The sequence below is a fragment of the Typha latifolia genome, chromosome 4, assembly GCF_019914945.1.
Source record: "Typha latifolia isolate L0001 chromosome 4, TyphaL0001v2, whole genome shotgun sequence".
Taxonomy (NCBI): Eukaryota; Viridiplantae; Streptophyta; class Magnoliopsida; order Poales; family Typhaceae; genus Typha; species Typha latifolia.
The window spans coordinates 1393266-1416971 of NC_133089.1; the positions used below are offsets into that span (position 1 = coordinate 1393266).

Here is a 23706-nt window from a genome sequence, read left to right on the forward strand (position 1 = left end):
GCGAAAATATTTTTATCTAATTTCGAATACAAATTCTCTATCCACAACTGCGGAAATCTTCAGCAGTCGGGCAACTTGGCATCTGGCAATTGGTTCCAAAACGAAGAAGGAGTGATGCCAAATTGGACGTGCGACAGTGGCAGAGCACAAGACTAAAATCCCAACTCCGGCGTAGTCTTCCCGCGTCCAACCCACAGGAAACTTCTTGTAAAATCCTCACCTTGTCCCTTTCGGCGAAGAATTCTTCTAAAATCAACCCCCAAAATGTCTTCCAAGACGAAGATGAAGGCGAAGACCCCGTCCTCCGCTCGATTCTTTCCTTCTTCGCAAATACCAAACCCTCGGACGAGATGGAGACGCCGCCTCCCGATCCGCTCGACGCCGACTCTGACGGCTCCGATTCGTTTGGCGAGCGCCAGATTGCGGCGGCGGAGGCGGATGGCGAGGCTATTCCGTCGGCGGAGGGGCTCGAGATCGTTGGAGATGCGCGCCCGGGGAGGCTCATCCAAGTAAGCGGGTATGCTGTGAACGGAGCTATTCGCTGTGAGTTCGCGGTGCGTGCTTTTAATTGCTTTACTTTTCAGGTGAAAGATTAGGGTTTCTTTATTCTTCTTTTGCCCTCTTCTTGCAGTGGATGCGGTACTTTGACAATGGGAGCTCAAGTTACATCCAGGGTAAGTGGTTGTTCTCCCGAACCATTTATTAGTTCTTTGATTTGATTGAGAAACTGGGCCTAAAATGTGGAAATTTTGGTTTTTTTTAGTAGCATATTGAAAAGAAAATTAATAGGCATAGAGCTTGTCACGCAGAAGGCGTTACAAAAAAAGCAAATATTGTATCAGAAAATTATTGCACCTTAACATTAGTTTGCTGACCATCCCAGTCCCTGTATTCTAAAGATTTCTAGAGGACGGCTAGTAGGATTCTTTCTCTGATGCTTATACTTAGAATAGGAAAGGGTTTTATATTAAGTCGTGTAAACTTTTGTTGTTTCTTTACTTTGTCAACTGACCAATCTATTTTTAAACTCCAAATTTGACTGTTTGCTTTCAAGTCTTACAGCAATTCACTTTGCAACAGGTGAAAATGAAGCAGTTTATTTGGTTACAGCAGACGATGTTGATTTATATCTTGCTGTTGAAGTTGTTGCTATTGGGGATGGAGAGCTGGAAGTATGTCTCTATAACTGCTTGTTCCTTCCCATTTTTTCCTCTTGTATTTGGCTGTAAAACAGGTGCAAGATATTTCTTACTGTCAGTCTTATCTCTTGGTAATCCAGGTCCAAGATACGGAGTCGTTTCATATTAGCAATCTTATCTCGTAGTAATGTAAACTTAAATGGTTTAATAGTGCAATTGAGGTAACTGCATTACACACCAAACGGTAACTACTAATAATCTTACACTTAACAGGAAGAAGCTAGCAAGTAGCAACACACTATATGATTGCCGAAGAATGAGGGTAATCTTTTTCTGTAAAGGTAGTCAACAGCAAATGTCAAGTATCTTTCATGGCTACTATGTTTGATGAATTCTCAAAAGTATCAAAACGAGAAAGACCCTTTCATTCATGTTTACCTATTTATGCTTCATTTATCTTTCATATGAGGTGTGCATGAGTGGCAGGCTCGATTAATAGTTCAATACTACTCTAGCGAATATCATGGTTTGAAGTTTCATCACCTTATCTTTCAACACATTACACAAGATCTAATAGCATGTATGCTAGGGAGTTGAGATTGGGTTAGATACAAGCTGAATTTTAGCATACTTTAAATATATATATATATATTGTTAGGTTTGTTTCAGTTGGATGTTGGTTTTGAGGGCAGTTTCGGTTCGGATAAGATCTAAGTGCAAAAAATTTCAGCAAAATGTCTTAGTTTCTGACAAAAATTCAATCCATGGCAAATGCCTGCTTTAATCTTGACAGAAAAATGAACATCCAATGTAATTGAACATTTTGAAGTCAGTTTGCATTCGTAAGATCTGCAGTTAACCAGTTGGAGTTTGAAAGTGATCCTTGATCAGTTACACTAAATGATAGCTAGGTCGGCAGTTGTTGATCGGGCTTTATCAATTCCTATATCTAACAAATCTTTCCTTTGGAAATGCAGGGTGAAACATTGAGGATCTATGCAAATGAGCATAGAAAGATCTCTTGTGGTAAGCTTTTATTTGGAGCTTTACATTATTTGTTGATATTTGCTAACTTTTTTCATCAAATCAGCACTCTCATGGTTTGAATTCTGCAACTAGTTAAGGTTTTCATAGTAGATCCACTTCATGCATGTTTCATTGAAGAAGACGGAATTCAGAATTTGACTGAGTCAATGTATCCAGACTAGCTAATTGTCAGAATTGGAAGAAAGAAAAGAAAATCTGTGTACTCAAATACCAAATTATTATCAGATATTTCAGGAGTTGAATGCTATAAGCTAAAAATCATAAGTAGGTGGAAATGCAAATGTTGAAAATAACTTTAATGGGGTAGTTTTGTGGTCAGGCCGAAGGACTTGCAGGTTATCACTTCTTCTTTTGGCATATTTTTTTAATTTATATTATATATTTTAAGTTTCATTGTTTTGCCTTTTTGACTGGTAGTGATATAGCTTTCCAAATTGGACCAAAACTATTCATTTAGAGTTCTAGAGCCTCAGCTGTTTGTCCATGAGCATAAGAAATATGAGATTTAATTTTTTTTTCTTTTTTTCTGGTTTGTTATTGATATAGTATGATATCTGTAAATTTCCAAGTTCAGCCACTGGTCCTACCATATAATCATTGATCCAAATTATTAGAAGTATATGTCTCTCTTTTCAAATCAGTAAATACCATGCAGTTAGAATTGACAAACTGCTGTTTGATGGAACAAAATGTCTGCTAAATTTGTTCATAATGAGTTGGAGCTAGATGTTTTTTTTTGGTTCTATATAATGTCCACTAGTGCATAGATAAGTTTGTTGACTGTGATTCTTCTTGTCACATGCTGAGAGATGTTTATATTTTAATACTCAAAATTTTCTAGTGCAGACCTCAAAATGCAAGAGGAAATAGAACGGAATTTTTTTATTGCGCATGCAGCATTTGATGTCTCCCTAATGGTAATATGCTACAATGTTTTCCTGCATACATGTTTTTGGCCTAGACATACTTATTCAATTAGTTAGTACTTACTATGGAAGTCTCTGTAAATTTACAGCTTCGACATAAGTGGGAGAAAGTTAAGTTATCATTGACAAGGAAGGGCTTTTCCATCAGGATTAGAGGATCACCGCGTATTGTTCTAGATCAGAAGTTTTTACCATGCGTAGCTGTATGATTCCTGAACAAATTTTTTGCTCTTATATGATATTGTGTTGGGTGGATATATTGAAATAGCTATCTCTAAATATTAGTTAGTCCACTTTGAATATGCATTCTTATCTTCTTTTGTCCAACTGATATTCAGTTTTAGATCATTTCACCTAACAATACCTTGGGATTGACAAGCAGTAGTGAGGGGTTAAGGAAAGAAAGAGGATGGTCTATAGGATGGTTATTTTTTGGGAACCAAAGGAAAGAAAGAGGAAGAAAAAGGCAGTGAGGGGTTAAGGAAATACCTATATCAGTCTGTGGGAAATTAATTTAAGATCATGTGCTACTAGATTTAAACAAATGGATTATATTTGAGATCAATCAATTAAAAGATGATCCAACAGGAATGCTGTCAATCCAAGTAGATATATATGTGGAAGATATAATTAGTATTAAATAGATCTTTATAAGGGTGGCAATCGGATTGGGTTAAGCGAGCTTGGGTCGGGTCAGATTTGAATCGAGTCAAGTTCATCCTAACATGAACACGACCCGATTTTCAAACATGTCAAATTTGGTAAACATGAGTATAACTCGATTATTAAAAGGATAACACGGGCACAATCTGCGTAATCCGTTTAATAAACGAGTCATATAAACGTAATATGTTAACATGATCAGATTACTTTTAAAAACAAGCACAAAATAAAGAAAGTTGCACAATTAAAAAGGAACTCATACAGACAAAAGAGTTAGAAAACTGTGAACTAAACTAAACTAAACTATTAGATTCTAATTCATTCTAATTATTGTTGTGAGTAAGAATAAGTAACATGATACCAAGTTCAAGAATTTGCATACGGAAACAACTTTTTTAAGAATAACCAACATTCTAAGAAAAGTGAAACATATTAATATATTTAAATTTTAAGCATAGAATTGTTTCATTTTCATACACCCAAATATCTGCCTTTCTTTCCTTGTCTTGGAAATTAATCTCTATTCATATAGGAAGACAGAAAATTCACAAACCAGTGTGAACAATAAAAGACCGAATAAATTTAAAAGGGTATTCCCTGATTACAACTTAACCAACTAATAGGAAATTTCTGTGGTTCATTAACATATCAAAAGAATTAGTAACTGCAGTATACATGACACGAATTCTACAACACCCAAATATTAGCTAAACATCTTCCGAAAACCTCATTCCATTACACAGGGAAATGGTATCAAAATAACAATTTGATCTTTAAAGTACAAAGTTATCCAGTAGATCAAGAAGCTCGCTACAAATTCAGATCAAGTAGAAGTAACTGGTTCAACCCTTCAAATGGGAGTGCTACCAAGAATTCGATAACTGAAAGAAGCCTTGGATTTTGGACTTCAAACTGTTTTGAGGAGCTTGGGGGTTGATATCCATGGTGACTCCAAAACCCACTCGAGATAAGAAATGCTTTTTTGTTTGCAAAGCAAGGGTTGAGCTCCATGGTGACTCCGAAAACCACTCGAGACCGGTGTGGTGGGCAACGGCGTGGAGGCTGGTATGATGATTTTAGGATTTGAGGATTTGAAAGGGGCAAGGCTAGGCAAGGGATTGGAGGAGAAAGAGGCATGCTGGCTGGCTCTCAAAATGAACTGAAAGTGAATGAGGACTTAAAGTTAGAAGAAATCTAACTAATAGTCATATATATATACATATCGGATTGGAGGGTTAACCCAACCTGACATGACTTGTATAATTAAACAGGTAAATGGGTCAGTGGTGTAAAGTATAAACCAGAACATGGCCTAATTATTAATTGGATTAGACGGGTTGAGTCATTTACGATCCGAACTTGATTAGACTAAACCCAAACCTATTAAAAAATTGAATTGTTTTATAAGATTATCAGATCAGGTCAGTTTTTTCCCACCCTAGATCTTCAATTCACTTTTGGTTGATTTTCCAATGCAATATGTCTCTTTGACAGAAAGATTTAGCAGCAGCTAGCTTAAGTACTTCTGCTCTCTCGCGTTATGCACAAATAAAGTCATCTTTGCCTCTTCCTGTTTTCCTTTGATGCCCCTCTCATCATGAGGGTTGGGTGCATCATTTACCCACTTACCCCCTCCAAGCCCTATAATTGTTGTGCTAGTCAACACCTTGAGCATACTTAGCTGATGGGAAAAGTTGATCTGCTAGTAAAGGACCTGGGAAGTGGCCAACAGGAAGAAAAGTGACTTGTTATTTACACATCTGAAGAATTATGTTTTTCCTTTTTCTATGATATGGTTGTTGTCTTGTTGATTTTGCACAACTCAAAACTCAATTGTCATGTGGCTACTGGTTAGCCATAAATTAGATTATTTCACTCAAATAATAGACTTCAAAGTTAAAACATTCATTTAGATGGAAACTTGAACAAGTTATGAGTTTATAGTCCTGTACTCTTGTTGAATGCTTTTCTAGAAGCATGTACTTTCTAGGTTTCTAGCTTATAATTCACTTCTGTGCTTACACAGGAGGTGAAAAATGAAGATGTTCTGCTAGATATTCAAATTATGAATTCTTAACACAAGTGATATCTAATGCTGATAAAATTTCACAATGTCATATTTCCTCCGATATGATGACTGCAAATATCAGTCTTGAACTTGAGCTGTTTGTACATTATTCAAAATATTAAGGCGTTGTTCTTAGACAGTTGGCTGTCTTCACATGACCAATTAATCCTTTTAGCAAATAACTTTTTGCTTCTGCAGATTACGGTTCCCAAAGAGCATTCAACTGGGTTTCTTATACATTTCAGTGGATGGAGTGAATCTTATCTATTAACTGCAGAAAGTAGCTTGTAAGTATAGACATTCTCATCACTAATCAGTCCATAGATAGTGTATGATTGATTCGATAATTTGTTCATGATTATTGTTTTCTTTTTTCTTTTTTTATATTTCTGCAGATTGCGTGACATTATTGTGCTTACCATGAGACTGTTTCTTCTGAGGGTATGACTTATATCTATTTTCAAAAAAAAGATATGAATATGATGCTAGGCCTTGTTGGCTTTTATTAACTTCTTTGGAAAAGATTACAAAATGCTGCAAGTATCATCTGACTTTATTATCACCCTTTGTGATAAAACTGATGCATATTATGCTCCTTTTTTAATGATTTACTGGTGGCATAAAGTTCAAATGACATTGCTGCTCCTAATAATTAAAAGGAATGCTAGTAGTAATAAAAAAGATTGTGGCAATGGTTTTTCATATTCTGAAGTCACTTTGTAACATAAACATAGTTCCTGAGTTGATTTTCCTTTTTAATGGTACAAATTGATGGTAGCATCATCATCTCTGCACGGAATTTAAAGCTTTGTGGTCCATAAATGTGTAATGTGGGCCTAAATCCAAGTATTATGAAGAGTAGAAGCAAAGTTAGTCATCAAATAATGGACATGTTTGCTTCACATAGAAATGCACTTGTACATGTAAGGAAGCAAAAGAAAACCTTATTTAGCAAGGGAAAACAAAAATTAAACTTTATCAGTCCTTCAAAATTAGAGTCATTGTGCAATCATGACAAAATGTTCCATTATCCCATATGTATGATAGCTCAAAAGCTCAACTTATATATAACAAATGTTGATGCTCTTGTTGTTATGTCACATACGGGTCACTAGGTTATTTGTTTAAATTCAGTTTCATGACAATTATCATATTTGATTACCGCTATGCAGACTGGAATAGAAATGGCATTTCTCGGAGACCATTTGTCTAGCATTAGTTCAATCAAACTTCAATGTGCGCTCAAATTAATTTGAAATAACTCATGCCAACATCAAGGTCTTGGCATGGTAGAAAGTCTATCATGTTTTTGTTTTACTGAATTCTGCCCTTTTATCTGTTATCACCTATAGAAGAGGAAGTTAAGATAATATCAAGTACCTAATTAATCCTGAAGATGCTTTACTTGAGTATGTTAATGCTGTAATAGCATATTTGATATGGTGTTTGCTTATGACTTCTTACCATCATCACAAGTATTTAGGATGGATCTTTTTGTGATTGCTTCTCAGAATAGATTGATAATATTGACAGGCTTCAAACTTAATGCAGGCGATCAAGAAAAATAGTCAAACGAAGAGTTGTGTGATCCTTTAACAAGCAGAAAGTAGTAGCTGTACCACAACATTTAGTGAGGTCATATTTTTATGCCGTGTGTGTCAGTTGTTATGTGTAAATTTCCTATGGTGCTGAGCAACTTGTTACCACCCACAGAAGAATCACTTTCCTTTTATTTGCAAGGTTCAATTGTCAGCACTACTTCAAATCTTCAATCCTTTCCTGATCTATAGTAAACTGGTGTATAGAACTGCTAACACTGCAGAGCATATGAAGGATTAATATCATCTACTTGTACACACCCCCCTTGTGAGTATATTCTGCGTAATTAAACAGATCTTACGAGAAACTAAGTGATTGATACATGCATAAGTTGTCGCCGTTATTTTACTCTTATTTTTCTTGGCCAAAGGATTCAGCTCTCGTGTCAATGCATATATGAGTCATCACTGATTGAAAACCAGCTAGTCTTAATTTTGGCTCTGGAGAATTTTTTTTTGGTTTTTGTCAAGACGAGATGATCTCGTGATCGCTGTTATTATGATTTCGTTAAATATCTATCCTATATGTAATCAGTAGCCTCTTCTGGTTCTCTGATGTAAAAATACTTTTCCCTTTTTTTCTTTTTCTTTCTGAGTTCATACTAAAGTTTCAATGTACTTAAACAAAATAATGTCTCAGCTGGGCTGATCACCAGAGGCCTAAAATGTACTGGAAATGTGGCTAAATATATTTTTTTATAACAGAGGACATTAATGACAATTAAAACCCTACAAAGAGGTGCCAACTTTGGATGGGGAGAGGACAAAGCAAGGCCGCAAGATATATTCACAAATTTCGATAGATATTTAAGTTGTATTCTCCTGTTGAAGATCGAATTAAACTCCCTTCTACTTGGGAATGGAATTTAAAGAAGACAGCCATACCGCGACACAACTGCTCCTGTGATCTGCCATGATTGGACACATCCATGTTGCCTGTTCTTTACATTCAGTATATTGACTGAATATAACCATTTTTTCCCTCTCTTCCTCTCTAACCACAACTAATAAATGCCTGTAGTGATTTTATTTTATTTTATTGTTATGGGCCACCTTGGCAAGCACATCTGGGAGAGAGACTATCTGAGACATTCAATTCTAACTTTGGCACCAGTCTCACGTCGTTGGATGGTGGAGAAGCCAAGGAATTGAATCCTCATCAAATGCATCTCTCTGATCCATCATAAATATCACATTCAGGTAAATAGAAAGGAAATAGAGTTTGGATCTTCTACTGAAAACAAGAAGATGATTTATCTTCTAAGACATATAAAAATATCATTATACATATAAAAATTGTGATCTATTAAATTATTTTCTAAGACAATGATTTATCTTGCTGAAATTACGGAGGAATATTACTTTTTTTTTAACCGGGAATATTAGACCAGTCAAAAGCTCAAAAATATGATGCTGTGCTGTACTACTGTTTCTCTCTTTAGTTTCCTTGTCTTTCACTTGAGCTTTTTCTCCTTTACTTCTCCTTGGCATGCCTCTCACTCCATGTACTGGCGAAATAATGAGGGATAATAATGGCCTTCTTTTCTTTGTTGGTTGTACTGCAAGTTTGAATGCTTCCTTAGTTGTCTCCGTTGTCAGCCATTGGGAAGAGACAGATACCTCTCATAGTTCAAAATGAACACTTGAATATGCTTGACTAATGACTAGTGTTGCATAAACAAATGGAGAGACTTGTCCTTATGATTTGTTGCTTGTTATGATACTCACCTTATTTAATAATTTTCTAAGTACTAGTTTAACTTGTGTTAGTTACCTCTGCCTTCAGACTTCTGCATGATAACATAGTATAATCTTCTGTTGAAGCTTTATTAGTTCAAGAAAGAGTGAGCAGCCCAGTACGTACGATTGAATTCTGCTTCTGTGTGGACCAAACTAAACTTTATTCGCCAGAATCCACAAGATCAAAGAAACGACAGCAAAGGTCGAAAGAAAAGGGAAAAGAGAGGAGAGTGAGAGAGAGAGAGAAGAAAAAAGAAAGGATTAGGTCAAAGCACGAGTGGAAAAAGTAATGCTAAAAGAGAAGAGGAAGGAGAGACATGTATTGCTACGCTTTCTCTGGCTGTCACCAAATATTACCTAAAACTACTCATTAAGATGCTACTACCAAGCATGTCTAAATCTAAAAGTGAGAGAGATTTCTTTTTCTTTCAAGTCCAGTATGGCATCATTCCATAGCATGCATGCATGCATGCAATGCTTCAAACCAATGGTAATATCCTTGTGGAGTTATCACAAGATTCAGAACCACACACAAAATGATCAAGAAATATTATTAACCTTACTATGGATGATCTTCATTAATTAACTAGAGTTAAAGCTTACCAACCCTAAGTCCACTTGTGGAACCATTCATTAGATATGGCAGCTGACAAGATGAAGTGTGAGTTATTTTGCTGAATTGGTCTCGTGGAAGTGATGATTGACAACGATGCAAAAGAGAGTCCACTAGTATTTATTTATCACTATCAAATGTTTGGAGGACTAAGGAGATCATTTCATGGAGATATCTCTCTCGCGTTCGGGATTATCAGAGCCCATGTCATTAAACGATCGACTTGTCATAAGTGGATAAAGAGCTTTTAACACACAGAGGATCCTGCAGCCCAGGTTCTGCCAATTTGTATTATGCCACGTGTCAAGAATGTTGGAAGTTCATACAAGCTACATTATTGGGAATATGTGCCCTTACAAGGTTGTATCACTGTATGGGGGTATTTGTAAGGCAAACCATCCGACTATTGTAAAGTTGGTAGAAACATCCTCTGGATGAAGAAAGTCCTAGAGTAGACTCAACTCTCGTATAATTATTATAGAAAAAATTATTTGATGATTTAGTGGCTTAGCTTAATAGCTTGGCTCATGATGATTAATGGCTCGGTGATGCTGTAGCCTAGAGGAGCAGCTCGTCAGTGCGACGATTAGAGTGATGTTTCGACGGCATTTAATTCCAAGCAATAACTCGGTGGCACACACAGCTTGGAGCGTTAGTGAGGTCCAGATGTTTTTGTATTTAGAGAAAGTTGACTATTTATCTAACTCAAATCTAGTTAGGGACTTGAATTTAATTTCAAGAAAAAAAAATTCCTTCACGGCACCAATCAACTCTTGTAAAATAAGTAGGTACCTCCCCTAAGACCAATGAGATCGTAGGGTCGACTCTAATCCCAAATAATTATTGTGAAAAAAATTATTTGGTGGTTTGGTGGCTTGGAGTGATGTCTCGGTGGCATTTAATTTGGTTTAATAGCTCAACGACGCATACGGCTAAAACTTTATTGTAGAGAAAATTATTTGGTGGTATAGTGATTTAGAGCGATGTTTCGACAGTATTTAATTCGGAGTAATAGTTCAATGATGCATATAGCTTAAAGCCTAGACTATGCAGTTCAGTATATTAGGTAAAACTTATTAGCACCTAAGTGCATCTATATCTAGGGAGAGTTGGCCCTTTGCCTAGGTCATATATATCTAGCCTTCGGGCTATTGAATAATTAAAAACAAGTGTCTACGAGCTCTTCAATGATAAAAAAAAGTGTTCATCATAGTCCTAACTCTACTAGGGTTTCAGCTGCTTGTAGAGGACACCTTCTCACAATCATCGGCGCCTTGACAGGTCTTTCTTCCTCCTAGAGAGATCCACTCAACTCTATCTCCTATATATTCTCTTCCCCTCTTCTCCCTTTCTTCTTACTCCCTTCTTTCTAGTCGTTCCACCATTTTCCTTTCCCTCTTCTTCTCCGTTGCTGCATGATTTCTCCTCCGCTCTTCTCTCTTTACCTCCGTAACTCATGTGACTAGTGAATTAGTTTCAACTATTGCACTGCCTTTCTTGCTGGCACTGAATTTCATCAGCGCTAGTAAAGTGTTGAGTTGTTTCCATTTTGTCGGGTGGATATGCTCCCTAGAGGTTTGAATTTTTTGCTAGTCTTCATTGGCTTCTCTCCATTGACCGCCATCGAGCTCCCTCCTAATCTCACCTGCCTAGCAGCTTGGTCGGAGCTTTGTCTTAGCTTGGCCTTGGCTAGAGCTTCGACTAGGCGAGGTTTGGGAGTCGATTTGGCCTGATTTTGACAGGATCGATTTGGTCCAACTCTATCGGTGTCAACTTAGTATGGCTCGAGTTGGGTTTGGTTTGGATGGCTTACTTTGGGCTCCTCTTCCTCTCCTCTTCATCCTCATTAGTTTCTCGTGTGCACAATTGGAGGTTGTGATCATTGGTGTTTTGATGCTCCACCTCTTTTCAGTGGGCATTTTATGAGAGTTTTGGTTTGGTTTTCTTTGTTTAACCCTTGCTGCAATATTTTTTGTGTAGTTTGTTTCTTCTTCCTATTGTAGGTAGGTGATTTTCAATTTTCCAACTTCTGAGACTTCGAAGGGTTATGTCTTCGACTACTGGATTGCAATGAAATTGGAATCTGACTCGAGGCTCTTTGCTCCTATGAATATGTCACTGTCGTGCTTCTATTATTATTTTACGGTGCCTCCGGGCTTGATGTTTATTTTACTTATAGTATTGTCTACTATAGGTCAACTTTGAGGCTTGAGTTAAAAGAGTCATGATTCTATTTATCTCTCATCTGTGTATCAGACTGCATTTATAATTTTTAGATGTTAATAAAATATTTTTTCCTACAAGCTTTCTCTTACAAAAAAAAAGTCCATCATTGGAGAAGAACGTGTGATTAATGTAAAAAAAAGTTCATCTTTGGACAATTACTAAGATTTTTTGTTTTCCTTTTTCTAGTTTAATGTACTTTTTAATTTAGCAAATGCTAAAGATAATTATAATCTCGAGGGAACTCGGTTACTAATTAGATAGTTCATAGTTAAAATATCTTTGATCAATCTTTTATTCTCATTTTCATCAAAATAAAAATGAAAAAAAAGCAGGATTTACTAGATACGTTAATTATAACACTGCAAGTAAAATTTCTTTTTTTTTTCTTTTTTTTTTCCTCTTTTTTTTTCCAACATCATCCTAAACGGGAGGCACAGTTTAAATGAGAGTAGTAAAAGAAAATAAAAATTATTTAAAAATTAAAAGCGAAATGAAGGAAGAATTAATTTAATCAGCGACCGCCCACGTCATGTCCCCCTGGAAGATCCAGTGGCACACCTCGATTTCCCCGGGCTTTCCCCCGAGCGCCACGAATGCCCCGTGATTCGCGCTCCAGTCCGACGTGTCTAGATGACAGATGGCGACGCCGTGGTTGATCTTCTTCTTCGTATGGACGTTTAGGATCTCCGCTTCGTATACCCTCACCTTCGGCACCGAGTGACAGTAGTAGACCAAGTAAGGGAACAAGCTCTGGTGGCACGACACCGACTTGGTGACCTTACCGCCGTTTATCCCCTTCACCTCGCCAATTAGTATGGGCCCCTTCGAGCCCTCGGCGGATTCGGTGCTGCGCGCCACCACGTCACCGCCCAGCACCGTCACGGCGAAGTCGATCACGTCCTCCGCCGACGTCGCGCACCGCTTAGTCTCGCCGCGGCTCGGCGGCCGCTCGCACTCCGCCACCGTGGCGGCCACCGTGCGACCCATAGCCGTGTCGGCGGGGATCGCGAACACTCCCCTGACGGCGGCGGCGGAGAATGGGATCAGGCCGGAGATCGACCGTGGGAGGAACGATCGCGGCGGGAAGCGATCGCGGATGTCTGGCATCGGCATCGCCGTCCCCGTCGCCAGATCCCTTTCCCTGAAGAACTTCCCCGGCTCCACTGCCCAACGATTCGCCGCCGGCGACCTCAGCGGCGCGGCGGCAGCGGAGGAGTTGTGGTACTCCTTGAAGTCGACTCCGGATTTGGCGTAGGATTTGAAGGTGGCGTTGTCTCCGAAGTACCTCTTGAAGGTGATCTCGTGGTTCGGGTTCGATCCCTCGCCATAACCCTTGAATGTTTCGCTTCCTTGGTTGAAGGATTTGCCATAGTTGTCGAAATCGGCACCGCCGCCATTGGCGTTCTTGGCGTAGGACGCGAAGGAGTCGTCTCCTACGTTCGATTGGTCGCGGTAGCTCGAGAACCGATCGGATCCGGCGTTCCCGCCGGAGCCATACGATCGGAAGGTGTTCTCCGGCACGTTGCCGTTCTCACCGTAGGAGGCAAAGACGTCGGTGGCGCCGTTACCGCCCTCGCCGTAGTTGGCGAAGCCGGAGCCGATGACGTTGGACTCGTTGGCGTAGCTGGTGAACGTGGAGGTGACCCCGTTGCCGTTCTTGCCGTATCCAGTGAAGGATTGCTCGCCAGAGTTGGCCTCGCCGGAGTAGGAGGAGAAGGACCTGTCCCGGCCGTTGCCGGCGGCTTCGTAGTTGGTGAAGCGGAGATCGGGGACGTTGGAGGATGAGTCGTAAGAGGCGAAGGAGCCGGCGCCCCCGGTGGCTGCGCCGCCGTAGCTGGTGAAGTTTGCGGTGACGACGTTGCCGTCCCCGGCGTAGGAGGCGAAGGAGTCGTTGTGGGCGATCGAGTCGCGGGAGTAGCGGCGGAAGGTGTCGACGGGGTCGTTGAGGCCGGAGGAGTAGTTGGCAAAAGAGTCGGCCCCGCCGCCGACGCCAGTGCCGTAGTTGGAAAAGTTCGAGTTCTCATATCCGGAGAAGGATGAAGGGGTAGAGGAGGATAGGGAAAGGGTGTACGAGGAAGACGAGCAGAGGAGGCGTGCGGCGGAGCAGAATGCTGAGAGGTGGTCGGAGAGGTGGCCTGAGGCGGCGAGGGAGGAAAAGGTGGAGGAGTCGAGGGCGGAGAGAGGGGAGAGCTTGGAGACGAGGAAGGAGGGGTGGGGGTAGTTGTTGGGTACCTTACGGTTCCAGTACCGGATCAAAGCCGCCTTGGCCGTGAAAGGATTCACCGACGTGGAGGCACCAAACGCCGCCGCGTGGCAGATCAATACGAAGAGCAACGAGACGAGGTGGCGGCTGCTGGCCTTCGCCATTGGGAGGCAGAGAAAGAGGAAGGCGAGACTAGTACTGCTTTGGCGAGTTACACAGCTCATGAAGGGGAGAATAAATAGAGCGTGGGATTTAGCATTACGTGTGCACGTGTGTGTGTGGATCCAAACACGATTAGAGAAAATTTAGGGTGATTTAGTGATAGAAAAATAAAAGTTTAGAATACAAAATGACTCTTATTCAAATCGGCAATAATCTTTAAAAAAATATATTAAAAAAGACACAAACATTTAGTACTTATAACTTAGTCAAAAATGCAGAGGCATAGTAATACAAAAAAAAAAAAAAAAATGTTCAATCGTTAAGTAAATTTTAGTCTAGACTAGGAAGGGTAAAATAAATTTCACCCATTTTTGCTAGTAATAGCTTTTAACTCATGTTTCTATCTATCATTGAGTATCATATTTAACTCATGTTTCTTATTTGATTTATTTATTTATTGCTTGTAAAAGGGAACAGTAACTTGCATCGATCTTTCAATTGTGGTGCTTCGTCCTCACTTCTCTCCCTTTGGTTATTCCAGCCAAGGAGGAGATAGATGGCTCATCACGACAGAGAAAATGCAGCTACTTCCACTTCCAGAAACTCGCCTTATCGAACCATTCCTTCATGCAGCATTTGTGCTGCTGCAATACAAGTACGAGCACGAAACTGAAGCTAGACGCAGCAAGTAAGAATCACGTTTCTTCTATGCCCTTCTGAGCTCGATCAGACATACCAATACCTTTTATATGGCATGACATCTTCATAAGAAATCATCTCTCTTGAACTACCTTACTTGGGTCCATCAACCACCCAACCAACGTACAGAGCAAGCTAGTAGAAGAGGACCGACTACAAGTTGCTCGACGAAATGCGCGTATGGGAATCGAAGTATTTTAATTTGTTAGCTACCTCTTCTTTAACTCATGCCAGTTCCAACTGGGGCAGTTGATGCTTTATACGAGAGTGTTCATAATCCTTGGCAGGAGTTAGCCTCTGGGCTTCCACAGAAAAATCGAGTATTCCCAGTTCTAGAGGACTGTGCTAGTGATCTGACCAACAAAACGGGCACAATTGCCAACGTTTTGAGAGTGAGAGATAAGGCGTAGGGCATAAAAGAATCCTGATCTTATGTTTACATATACGCATGCATATATATGAACATAGTTCTCTTTTAGCCTGCAGGATATATTGATTACAAAGACTACCAAATTGATTTCTTTGGATATTATTTCCTGCTGGTAAGGGAAGTGTCCTCCAATAGCTGCATTACCATGTCCACACGCAAAGGTACCTAGTACGTGAAATAATATCACATAAATACCACTTTACTATGCTTGTTTTTTTACTCATTGGTACGTAATAAGTTCGTTAATTTGGACCCCATGGCTTAATAGCCAGCCTTCTTTTCTTTTGCCTACTGTGTGTGTGTGTGTGTGTGCATGCACGTTTGCATTAATCTGTAGCATTATTTCTCCACCAAATTAAATAGCATGTTGGTGGACTCTCAGACCTTGAATGGGTTGTTTGAGGTTTGAGGGACAATGTATATGAATAAATGTAGCTTTTAATTTCCAGTCCTATCCAGTATCAACCCATTTATAGTATATGTCTCATTAAATTCACAATTCAAACATAGATATATTAAGGGTTTCTCTTCTGCGTGTACCCCTCAAAAATCTCTCTTTTTTTTGTTTTGGTAAATTTAAAACTCTCTAGTTTGCTTCTTCTCTATCTTTCTAAATTTCGTTTTAAAATATGAACAATTTAATATATGAGAAAGATTAATATGCCCTTTATTACGAGTAATGCATGCAAAAAAAAACAATAAAGATACTTTTGTCCTTTCACTACTAAATGGATCAAAATAAGGGATTTAGAAGGATACACACACCTAATCATGGGCTTGGCCCAATCATAACTTGGGCTTCAATACTTTGGGTTTTAATTCATCAGCTAAGAGATAGAATAAGGCCTATTTATGAAGAAAAGTTATCTGGGCCTCTTGGGTTAGTCATCCATATACCATTTATTACTTTGCTACTGTCTACATTTGATTAATAACTGCACAACACCAAAGACCTCGTTTATATATCCGTATCATAAGTTTTAATCTTCAAAATATTTATTGGACTTGGGATCAAGAACTCGGTACTTGGACTGTTGGGCATGATGTTTTTGAGTTATTTTATAGCTGAAACATTAACTACGATTTAAATAGGAATTCATAAGTATGGATACCATTACATATATTCGCTCAATTTTAGGTTGATGCCATATCGATGTCTTGGAATTTGTATATTGACCCAATTCAATGTGATTTAATTTGTTTGAAAATTAATTAAACTATGGTTTAAGTTAAGCTATAAATTTAATTAGCCGACATGATCCCACCCAACCTTTCCCCGAGATTTAATGACACGCACATGTTTAGTCGCGAGCCCAGACATTTTTTGTGGGCCTTTGGAAGGACCAACCTGGTCTTGTCTAATTCGGGTCGCACCGGCCCGACCGCAGGGATATCTGCGATAGGGTACCTGGCGCCTTCTGATTGGTTAGCCACCTCAGTTGATCGAGTTGTACCAACTTTTCCTGCTTCTGAGGCTCCGCACGATCTTATGGCCGGTCGGACCAAGGTCTAGAACATTGATATCGTTACGCCTATCCTTATGAATAGCACCCCTTATCAGGGAGAAACATATAAAATATTCTGGTTTTAATATGTTTCTGCCAATGGAAAATTTTAAGGCTAGAGATGTTAGTGTATAAAATGCAGGGGGAGGATGATACATTTAAGGGTATGCATCATCTAGGTTTTGACTTAAATTATAAATACAAATGTCATTAATAAAGATAAAAGAAATAGCTTAAATATATATTCAAAGTGAGTTTTATATGACTTAGTAATACAAAATAAAACTAAATTGATACTTTACATACTCACATCATCATTTAAACTAGTATAGCTTTTAAATTAAAAAAGACATAAATATGTGAAACTTCGATAGATAATTTAAACGTTGTAGAAATTTTTTACACAAATTATATATCAAATAAATATGACCCACATAATGGAATCTATCGTCACAAGTAATAGTTGACAACGATATTAATGTAACGATTTTTTTCTATCTTTCTTGATTGTTGCTCATTACGAGTATTTTTCCTTTCTCTTCTCTCTTAATCAAGTGGCTAGGCAAGGGGAAGAGTTTTTTTTTTTCCTTTCCTATAAGATTTTCTCATTTTATTATTCTTTCTTTATAGTTTTCCACTTCATTTATCTTTTTTGCTTTTTTGCTTTTTTGCTTCCTTACTCGGTCATCCTTTTTAAGGTCTTTGTTAGTCATAAGCCTTATTGTCGCTCTTTATTGGATCCATGTTGCTATTATTATTATTTTCAAGCTTGGCCACTTCTTTATACCAGATTTATATTTTTTTCTACTATTTTATTGTATGTCTCTATTGTAGATTGGAGAATTTATTCTCCAGCTTTCTTGAAGATTTATAGGGCTGCGTTTTCAACTATTAGATCACGATAGAACCACGTGCTAATTTTCAACATCTTACTTTTATAAAGTATCTATTATTGTGCTTCGGGTTATGTACTTCGTTTATGATTTAAAGCTTAATATCTTATTTTATCTGTAATAGTTATTTTTTAGTATAATCAAGTGTAGGACTTGTATCAAATAATAATATTGTATATTTTAGACTATATTCTCAATTTTAATAAAACTCTGCCCGTAGGTCTTTTCTAAGAAAGAAAAATGATTGTAACTTAGTCAAAACTGCATTGAGACCGTGATACAAAAATAAAGTTTTAGAGTCATACCACCACCGTAAAATATATTTAGCCCTAAATTTTATTAAGGAAAAAAAGTATGGTTTAAAATAGTTATTCAATAATATGGACGACAAAAAAGTGAAGTGTGAGAATAGCATCACTGTTCATTCAAAAAGGTAGTAAGACCCCAAGTTGATCAATGCCACGTTGCGTCGAGGCAATCCATGTGCTCACAGTCACATGGTACAGAGGAGAGAAGTGGAGAAGACGGAGTGAGGAGAGAAGAAGAGTAGCAGCAGCAGCTCCCAAGTCCAAGTACCATCCAAGCTAGAGAAGCAAACACTGAAGGAGGAGGAGGAGGAGGAGGAGGAGGAGAAGAGAAAAGAGGAGAGAGAGAGAGAGAGAGAGAGAGAGAGAGAGAGATGAAGGAAGGTGGAGATGGGTTTGTGAGGGCAGACCAGATAGATCTGAAGAGCCTGGACGAGCAACTAGAGAGGCATCTTAGCCGGGCATGGACCATGGAGAAGAAGAAAGAGGAGGACAAGAGCGGGAGTAAAGAGAGGGAGGAGTGGGAGATCGATCCTTCGAAGTTGATCATCAAAGGGGTCATCGCCAGGGGAACCTTCGGCACCGTTCATAGAGGAATCTATGATGGCCTTGATGTTGCAGGTGAGATGAAAGAGCTATCTTTTTAGTGTGTTTTGATACCTAAGTGGATCGATTGCAATAGTCACGTATCTGTTTGATGAATTACCCCTTCCACTCCTCCCATGATTTTTAGATACCCAATTGGGCTTTTTGGATTTCAATTGTCAATTTTCAAGTTCTAATTTTGCATGTTAAAGTGCATCAGTTTTTGAGAAGCATAAAAAGAAAAACTAATGCACTGCCAGTTTTTGATGATTCTGTAGGAAATTTGTAACTAAGGATGGTTTCTAGTTTTTTTTTTTTTGGTTCAAATTTAAAAGAAGAGCTGATGAATAACTAGTTAAACATTTCTGGCAATATAATTGCCGGAGACATCAAAGCGAATGATCTCAGAAGAGTCAGGAGGGGCAGAACCCATATCAGCCTGACAGATCCACCTACCCGTATGTTTTTCCAAAACCCACAAGCCAATCAGCTACCGGATTCTGCTCCCTGTAAACATGGGTAAGCTCAAAATTACTAAAGCTGATTCTGTAAAAAAAAAAATTTCCTTTACTTGTCGTGATTTTTTCATATGCGACTTAAAATTCAAGTACTTCTAGAGGATATTCCTTTTCTTTTTTTCTTTTAGCAAATTGTACTTTAGATTGTGTTAGATTCTGGTTGGGTCCTTTTTTTCTTTTCTCTCTTTGTCTATGTGGAGGCCTCTGAGTCTCCCTAGTTGCTTTTATCTTTTAGGTTTCATGTGGTAGGCTGCAATCCGTGACTTAAAATAGGTAAGGTCTCTTTTGGAACTTTCATGTGATCTCATTCAACCATTGTCTGGTAGTAAGTGTGGTTTGGTGCTTTTCTTGTGATACCATGAGGATAGAAGATAAAAAGCGGTCAAATTAAGATGTGAAGAGAAAAGTTGCAAAAGGTGGACTTCTTTTTGGGGGTTGGAGTAATGGGGAGGGTGGAAGAAGAATAAGATGTGGAATCTGAGAAAGCTGAATCTATCCCAAAGACAAATCAAAGTTTGAGCGAGACAGGAATTACAGTTACATAAAAGGGGCTTGGGTTCACAGTAGTAGAACTTTGATATAATCAGATACGATACATATTTAATCATTAGTTTATGTTTCTATATACTGTCTACATATATCGATACATGCACAAGAGCTATTTCAAGTGTGGAGTTCTAGTGAACTAAGATTGGCTCAAGCTCAGATTATCTCTAACTCTCCAAGCCAGCCCAAGACAAGTAAAAACTAAATTGAGCTTGAGCAGCTCTCATGTTGCTAAGCTCATATGACACAGCTGCTGCCGACTAGCTTTCATTGCTGTAGGTAGGTTAGTTGGCATGGATGCAATCCGAAATTTGTAGATCAAGTGCTTCGAAGCTCCGGTAATAGGGAATGTGCAGCTCAGTGTTGTCGTGCTCCATAATTTGTTTCATTCACATTGTTAGTTTTAACATTTGAAATGGTGCACTACTTTTAATGGGATTCTGAGTTCTTGATTTTGGAAGAGATATATAAATCTCCAGAAAGGAGTTTCAAGAAGGGAGATTCACAGTGGCGTGGTAGCATTCCTGTTAATAGTTTTGACTTTGCAATTGCAAGGTTACCACTTGCATTCCATCCTCACTGCTAACATTTAATTATCACTGTTGTAAACATTAGATGATAAACCTTGTAAGACCATATAAAAGTTTCAATTCAACATGCAATTGCTTGGCTTGCTGGATGTAGCTCCACCTTTTACGGGAAGCGATTGACATTTTTCATAGTTTGATAATTCAATATAAGTTTTTCAGCCCATTTCTGCAAATGCATAACTCCAAATGTGAGTATACTGATCCTCATGAAGCAGTTTATTTGTACATTTGATTTTCTCATTTTTCTCCCTTGTGCTCATTATTTTTGCGGGCAGTGCATTTCTCCTCATAAAATCTAGTTTATTCAATGGTAGATACAGAATCTTCCCACATTTTTTCCCTCAGTATTAATCAGACTATAAATAGAAGAAAACTCTGGTTATAATTCTGCTATGAGATGGTATGAACTATTATAATTGTTATTAGTTCATTATTACTATTTTCAGTGAAGTTGCTTGACTGGGGAGAAGAGGGTAACAGAACAGAAGCTGAAATTGCTGCACTAAGGACAGCTTTTTCTCAGGAGGTTGCTGTTTGGCATAAGCTTGATCACCCAAATGTTACTAAGGTAGTCCTTCATTGCATTGTTTATTTGTTTTCCAACAACTTTATTTGGTATTGAATCTTCAGTTTCTTAGAATTTAAATGTAAGCAATGTTTCACATATTTCTGAAACAAATGAGAATAGAAATAGGAAGTTTCTTAGAAGTTTAATGTAAGCAATGTTTCACATATTTCTGAAACAAATGGGAATGGAAATAGGAAATGGCAACATAGCTATTAAAACTTAAACCAAAAGACTAAAGAGCCAGTACCTTAAAGGTCATTAGTATATATCGTTTTGTTGAAGAGGTTCATTGTGCTTAATAAGTCATATATACGAGCTCGAGTTTCTATTTTCATTCTTTTCCCTCTGAAGAAATATCTGGTAGTAAGAACATTGTTTATTGACTTGAATTAAGGGGCCCTTTTTCTGTATTTAGTGAACCAGTAAATCTAGCAGAATGGAATTCTGGAACCTACACTTTTTTCTTAAGCATTTTATTTAATTTTGTCTTCCTTTTTCTTTTCTTTACTTCTTCCCTCTAGTGGCAACCTAACATTAACTTTGAACTTCTTTTAACAGTTCGTAGGAGCTACAGTTGGTGCAAGAGATCTAAGTATACAAGCAGAAAATGGACATATTAGCATGCCAAGTAACGTCTGCTGTGTTGTGGTTGAATATCTTCCTGGAGGTGCATTGAAACAATTTCTTATTAAAAATCACAGAAGAAAGCTAGTCTTTAAGGTTGTTGTCCAACTGGCTCTTGATATTGCAAGAGGGTGAGTAGCACTATATCTGTATCTGGTTAATCATTACATGGCTTGCTCCTCTTTCTTTCCAATTGCTTATTGGTATTGTCTTGCACACAGGTGATCTGATGAATATTGGATTCTTTTCTAGATTTAGCCTTTCAAGTCCTTGCTTGTTGGAAAAAATAAAAAATTAAAGTGCTTTTACTTCTTTCCACAGATTAAGTTATCTTCATTCAAAGAAGATCGTGCACCGTGATGTGAAGACAGAGAATATGCTTCTTGACAAAACAAGGACTGTAAAAATTGCTGATTTTGGTGTTGCTCGAATTGAGGCTCAAAATCCCAATGACATGACTGGAGAGACAGGAACCCTTGGTTACATGGCACCTGAGGTATGCCATCCTTTAGTAGGACCTACTTACATATTTATTTATTTATTTTTAACTTTTTGGCAGCTTAGCACAAATACCACAACGAAAAAGTTTGATCAGACATTCATCTTCCTTTTTAAAGAATGCACGGATTTTTCTATATATGGGAGAGTTGATTTTATTTTATTTAGTATTTGAAGAACCTTTAAACTTGCAGACCACACAGCTCAACAATATACTAATGTTCAGCATTTTATTTTCACGTCCAAAAAAGTGACCATGTCTGACTTACCAATATACCAGCGAACAGAATTTATTGGGATTCGAAATATCCTATATTAATAGACTAACATAACCAGATTCTATTTTGTCAGGAAGTTTCTTGAATGTTCTTGAGGTCTCTCTACAGTTTCAAAGGAATGCAAGTAATGAGAAAGGATGCAAGTTTATTGACTAGTGTCATTATTTGCCTTCTGGCTTTAGTGCTGATTGTGTTTGCTTCAAATTGTTTTTATCATTACTTGTGTTGTCTTATTTGTACTTGGTATCTATGACCAGTAACTCGGCATCAAAAATTAATCGCAGGTCCTCAATGGCAATCCTTACAACAGGAAATGTGATGTGTATAGCTTTGGAATTTGCTTATGGGAGATATACTGCTGTGATATGCCATATCCTGATCTGAGCTTCTCAGAGATTACATCTGCAGTTGTTCGGCAGGTATTCCTTTGCTTCTTCTACTTGCCTTGCATCATGACTGCTAGAAAGAATGATGTTGATTAGTCAAAGATTTGATCACTAACTTCCTAATACCTCAGAACTTGAGGCCAGAGATACCACGCTGTTGTCCAAGCTCTTTTATCAATGTGATGAAGAGATGCTGGGATGCAAACCCTGACAAGCGACCGGAGATGGATGAGGTGGTCGCCTTGCTGGAGGCAATTGACACATCAAAGGGTGGAGGTATGATCCCACCTGATCAGGCCCAAGGATGTCTATCGTGCTTCCGTAAGCACCGAGGCCCTTGATGAATCTGGCTAGCACATTCGCACCTAGGGATCGCGGTTCAAAAGCATTGATCGGTAGTCTGAGTTGTATTCTTCGCAGCTGCTCCTTATTAAGCCCAAGAGCTCTATGATGTGAAATTTTTTTTCCATCTTTTGTGTATATCAATTCTTGACTATCAGTTTAGAATTGACGACCAGACGTTCCAGTTGTGCTGTGCTGTGGTGTAAGATAATATTGTATTTGGCTATTTCAGTTCACTGCACTGTTATTATTCTTGTATATTAGAAAGGTTGAACGTGTTACAACTCTATAGAACTTAAACAGATGAAATCGGTTGCAATCAAAATAACTCGATTACTTGATTATCGATTATTGATGTCATTACTTCAATTCGTCATGTAGAGAATATATAGGCATTATTGGATTGATGATGTGGTAGGCAAATGTTCTTCTTCTAGCTTTCGTCTATTTGCAAATTAACTCCTCTCCTTTTTATGATATTGTGGATGAGGACACTCGGCAGTGATCAGTCTAAGAGAAATTATTATAATAATAACAATTATAACGATAAGAAA

The 23706-nt window shown here is 38.3% G+C and overlaps 3 protein-coding genes across 3 annotated transcripts; 2 read left to right on the forward strand and 1 right to left on the reverse strand.

The window, feature by feature from the left end:
- The first annotated feature begins 36 nt into the window (after window positions 1-36).
- Window positions 37-7699, forward strand: LOC140785587 (uncharacterized). Its single transcript, XM_073133494.1, has 9 exons — window positions 37-554; window positions 632-674; window positions 1081-1172; window positions 2117-2165; window positions 3033-3103; window positions 3202-3315; window positions 6042-6130; window positions 6239-6284; window positions 7377-7699. Exons 1-9 carry the CDS (start codon window positions 351-353, stop codon window positions 7437-7439), a joined length of 771 nt encoding a protein of 256 aa, XP_072989595.1. The 5' UTR covers window positions 37-350; the 3' UTR covers window positions 7440-7699.
- A 4671-nt stretch (window positions 7700-12370) lies between these two features.
- On the reverse strand, window positions 12371-14582 carry LOC140785586 (BURP domain-containing protein 12-like). Its single transcript, XM_073133492.1, has one exon. The coding sequence runs from the start codon at window positions 14445-14447 to the stop codon at window positions 12528-12530; it is 1920 nt and encodes a 639-aa protein (XP_072989593.1). The 5' UTR covers window positions 14448-14582; the 3' UTR covers window positions 12371-12527.
- Window positions 14583-18370: 3788 nt separating this feature from the next.
- On the forward strand, window positions 18371-23500 carry LOC140786508 (serine/threonine-protein kinase 52-like). The gene is made up of 6 exons (XM_073134990.1): window positions 18371-18838; window positions 20903-21024; window positions 21583-21779; window positions 21970-22144; window positions 22709-22843; window positions 22942-23500. The coding sequence occupies exons 1-6, from the start codon at window positions 18592-18594 to the stop codon at window positions 23149-23151; spliced, it is 1086 nt and encodes a 361-aa protein (XP_072991091.1). The 5' UTR covers window positions 18371-18591; the 3' UTR covers window positions 23152-23500.
- Window positions 23501-23706: the final 206 nt, after the last annotated feature.

Bases quoted from the DNA above. Each gene is read 5' to 3' on its own strand.
- LOC140785587 (XM_073133494.1), top strand. From the start codon at position 351: ATGGAGACGCCGCCTCCCGATCCGCTCGACGCCGACTCTGACGGCTCC. The intron at 1,173-2,116 runs GTATGTCTCTAT...TTGGAAATGCAG, and splicing joins TTGGGGATGGAGAGCTGGAA to GGTGAAACATTGAGGATCTA. The intron at 6,285-7,376 runs GTATGACTTATA...TAATATTGACAG, and splicing joins TGAGACTGTTTCTTCTGAGG to GCTTCAAACTTAATGCAGGC.
- LOC140785586 (XM_073133492.1), bottom strand. From the start codon at position 14,447: ATGAGCTGTGTAACTCGCCAAAGCAGTACTAGTCTCGCCTTCCTCTTT.
- LOC140786508 (XM_073134990.1), top strand. From the start codon at position 18,592: ATGAAGGAAGGTGGAGATGGGTTTGTGAGGGCAGACCAGATAGATCTG. The intron at 18,839-20,902 runs GTGAGATGAAAG...TACTATTTTCAG, and splicing joins TGATGGCCTTGATGTTGCAG to TGAAGTTGCTTGACTGGGGA. The intron at 22,145-22,708 runs GTATGCCATCCT...AATTAATCGCAG, and splicing joins TTGGTTACATGGCACCTGAG to GTCCTCAATGGCAATCCTTA.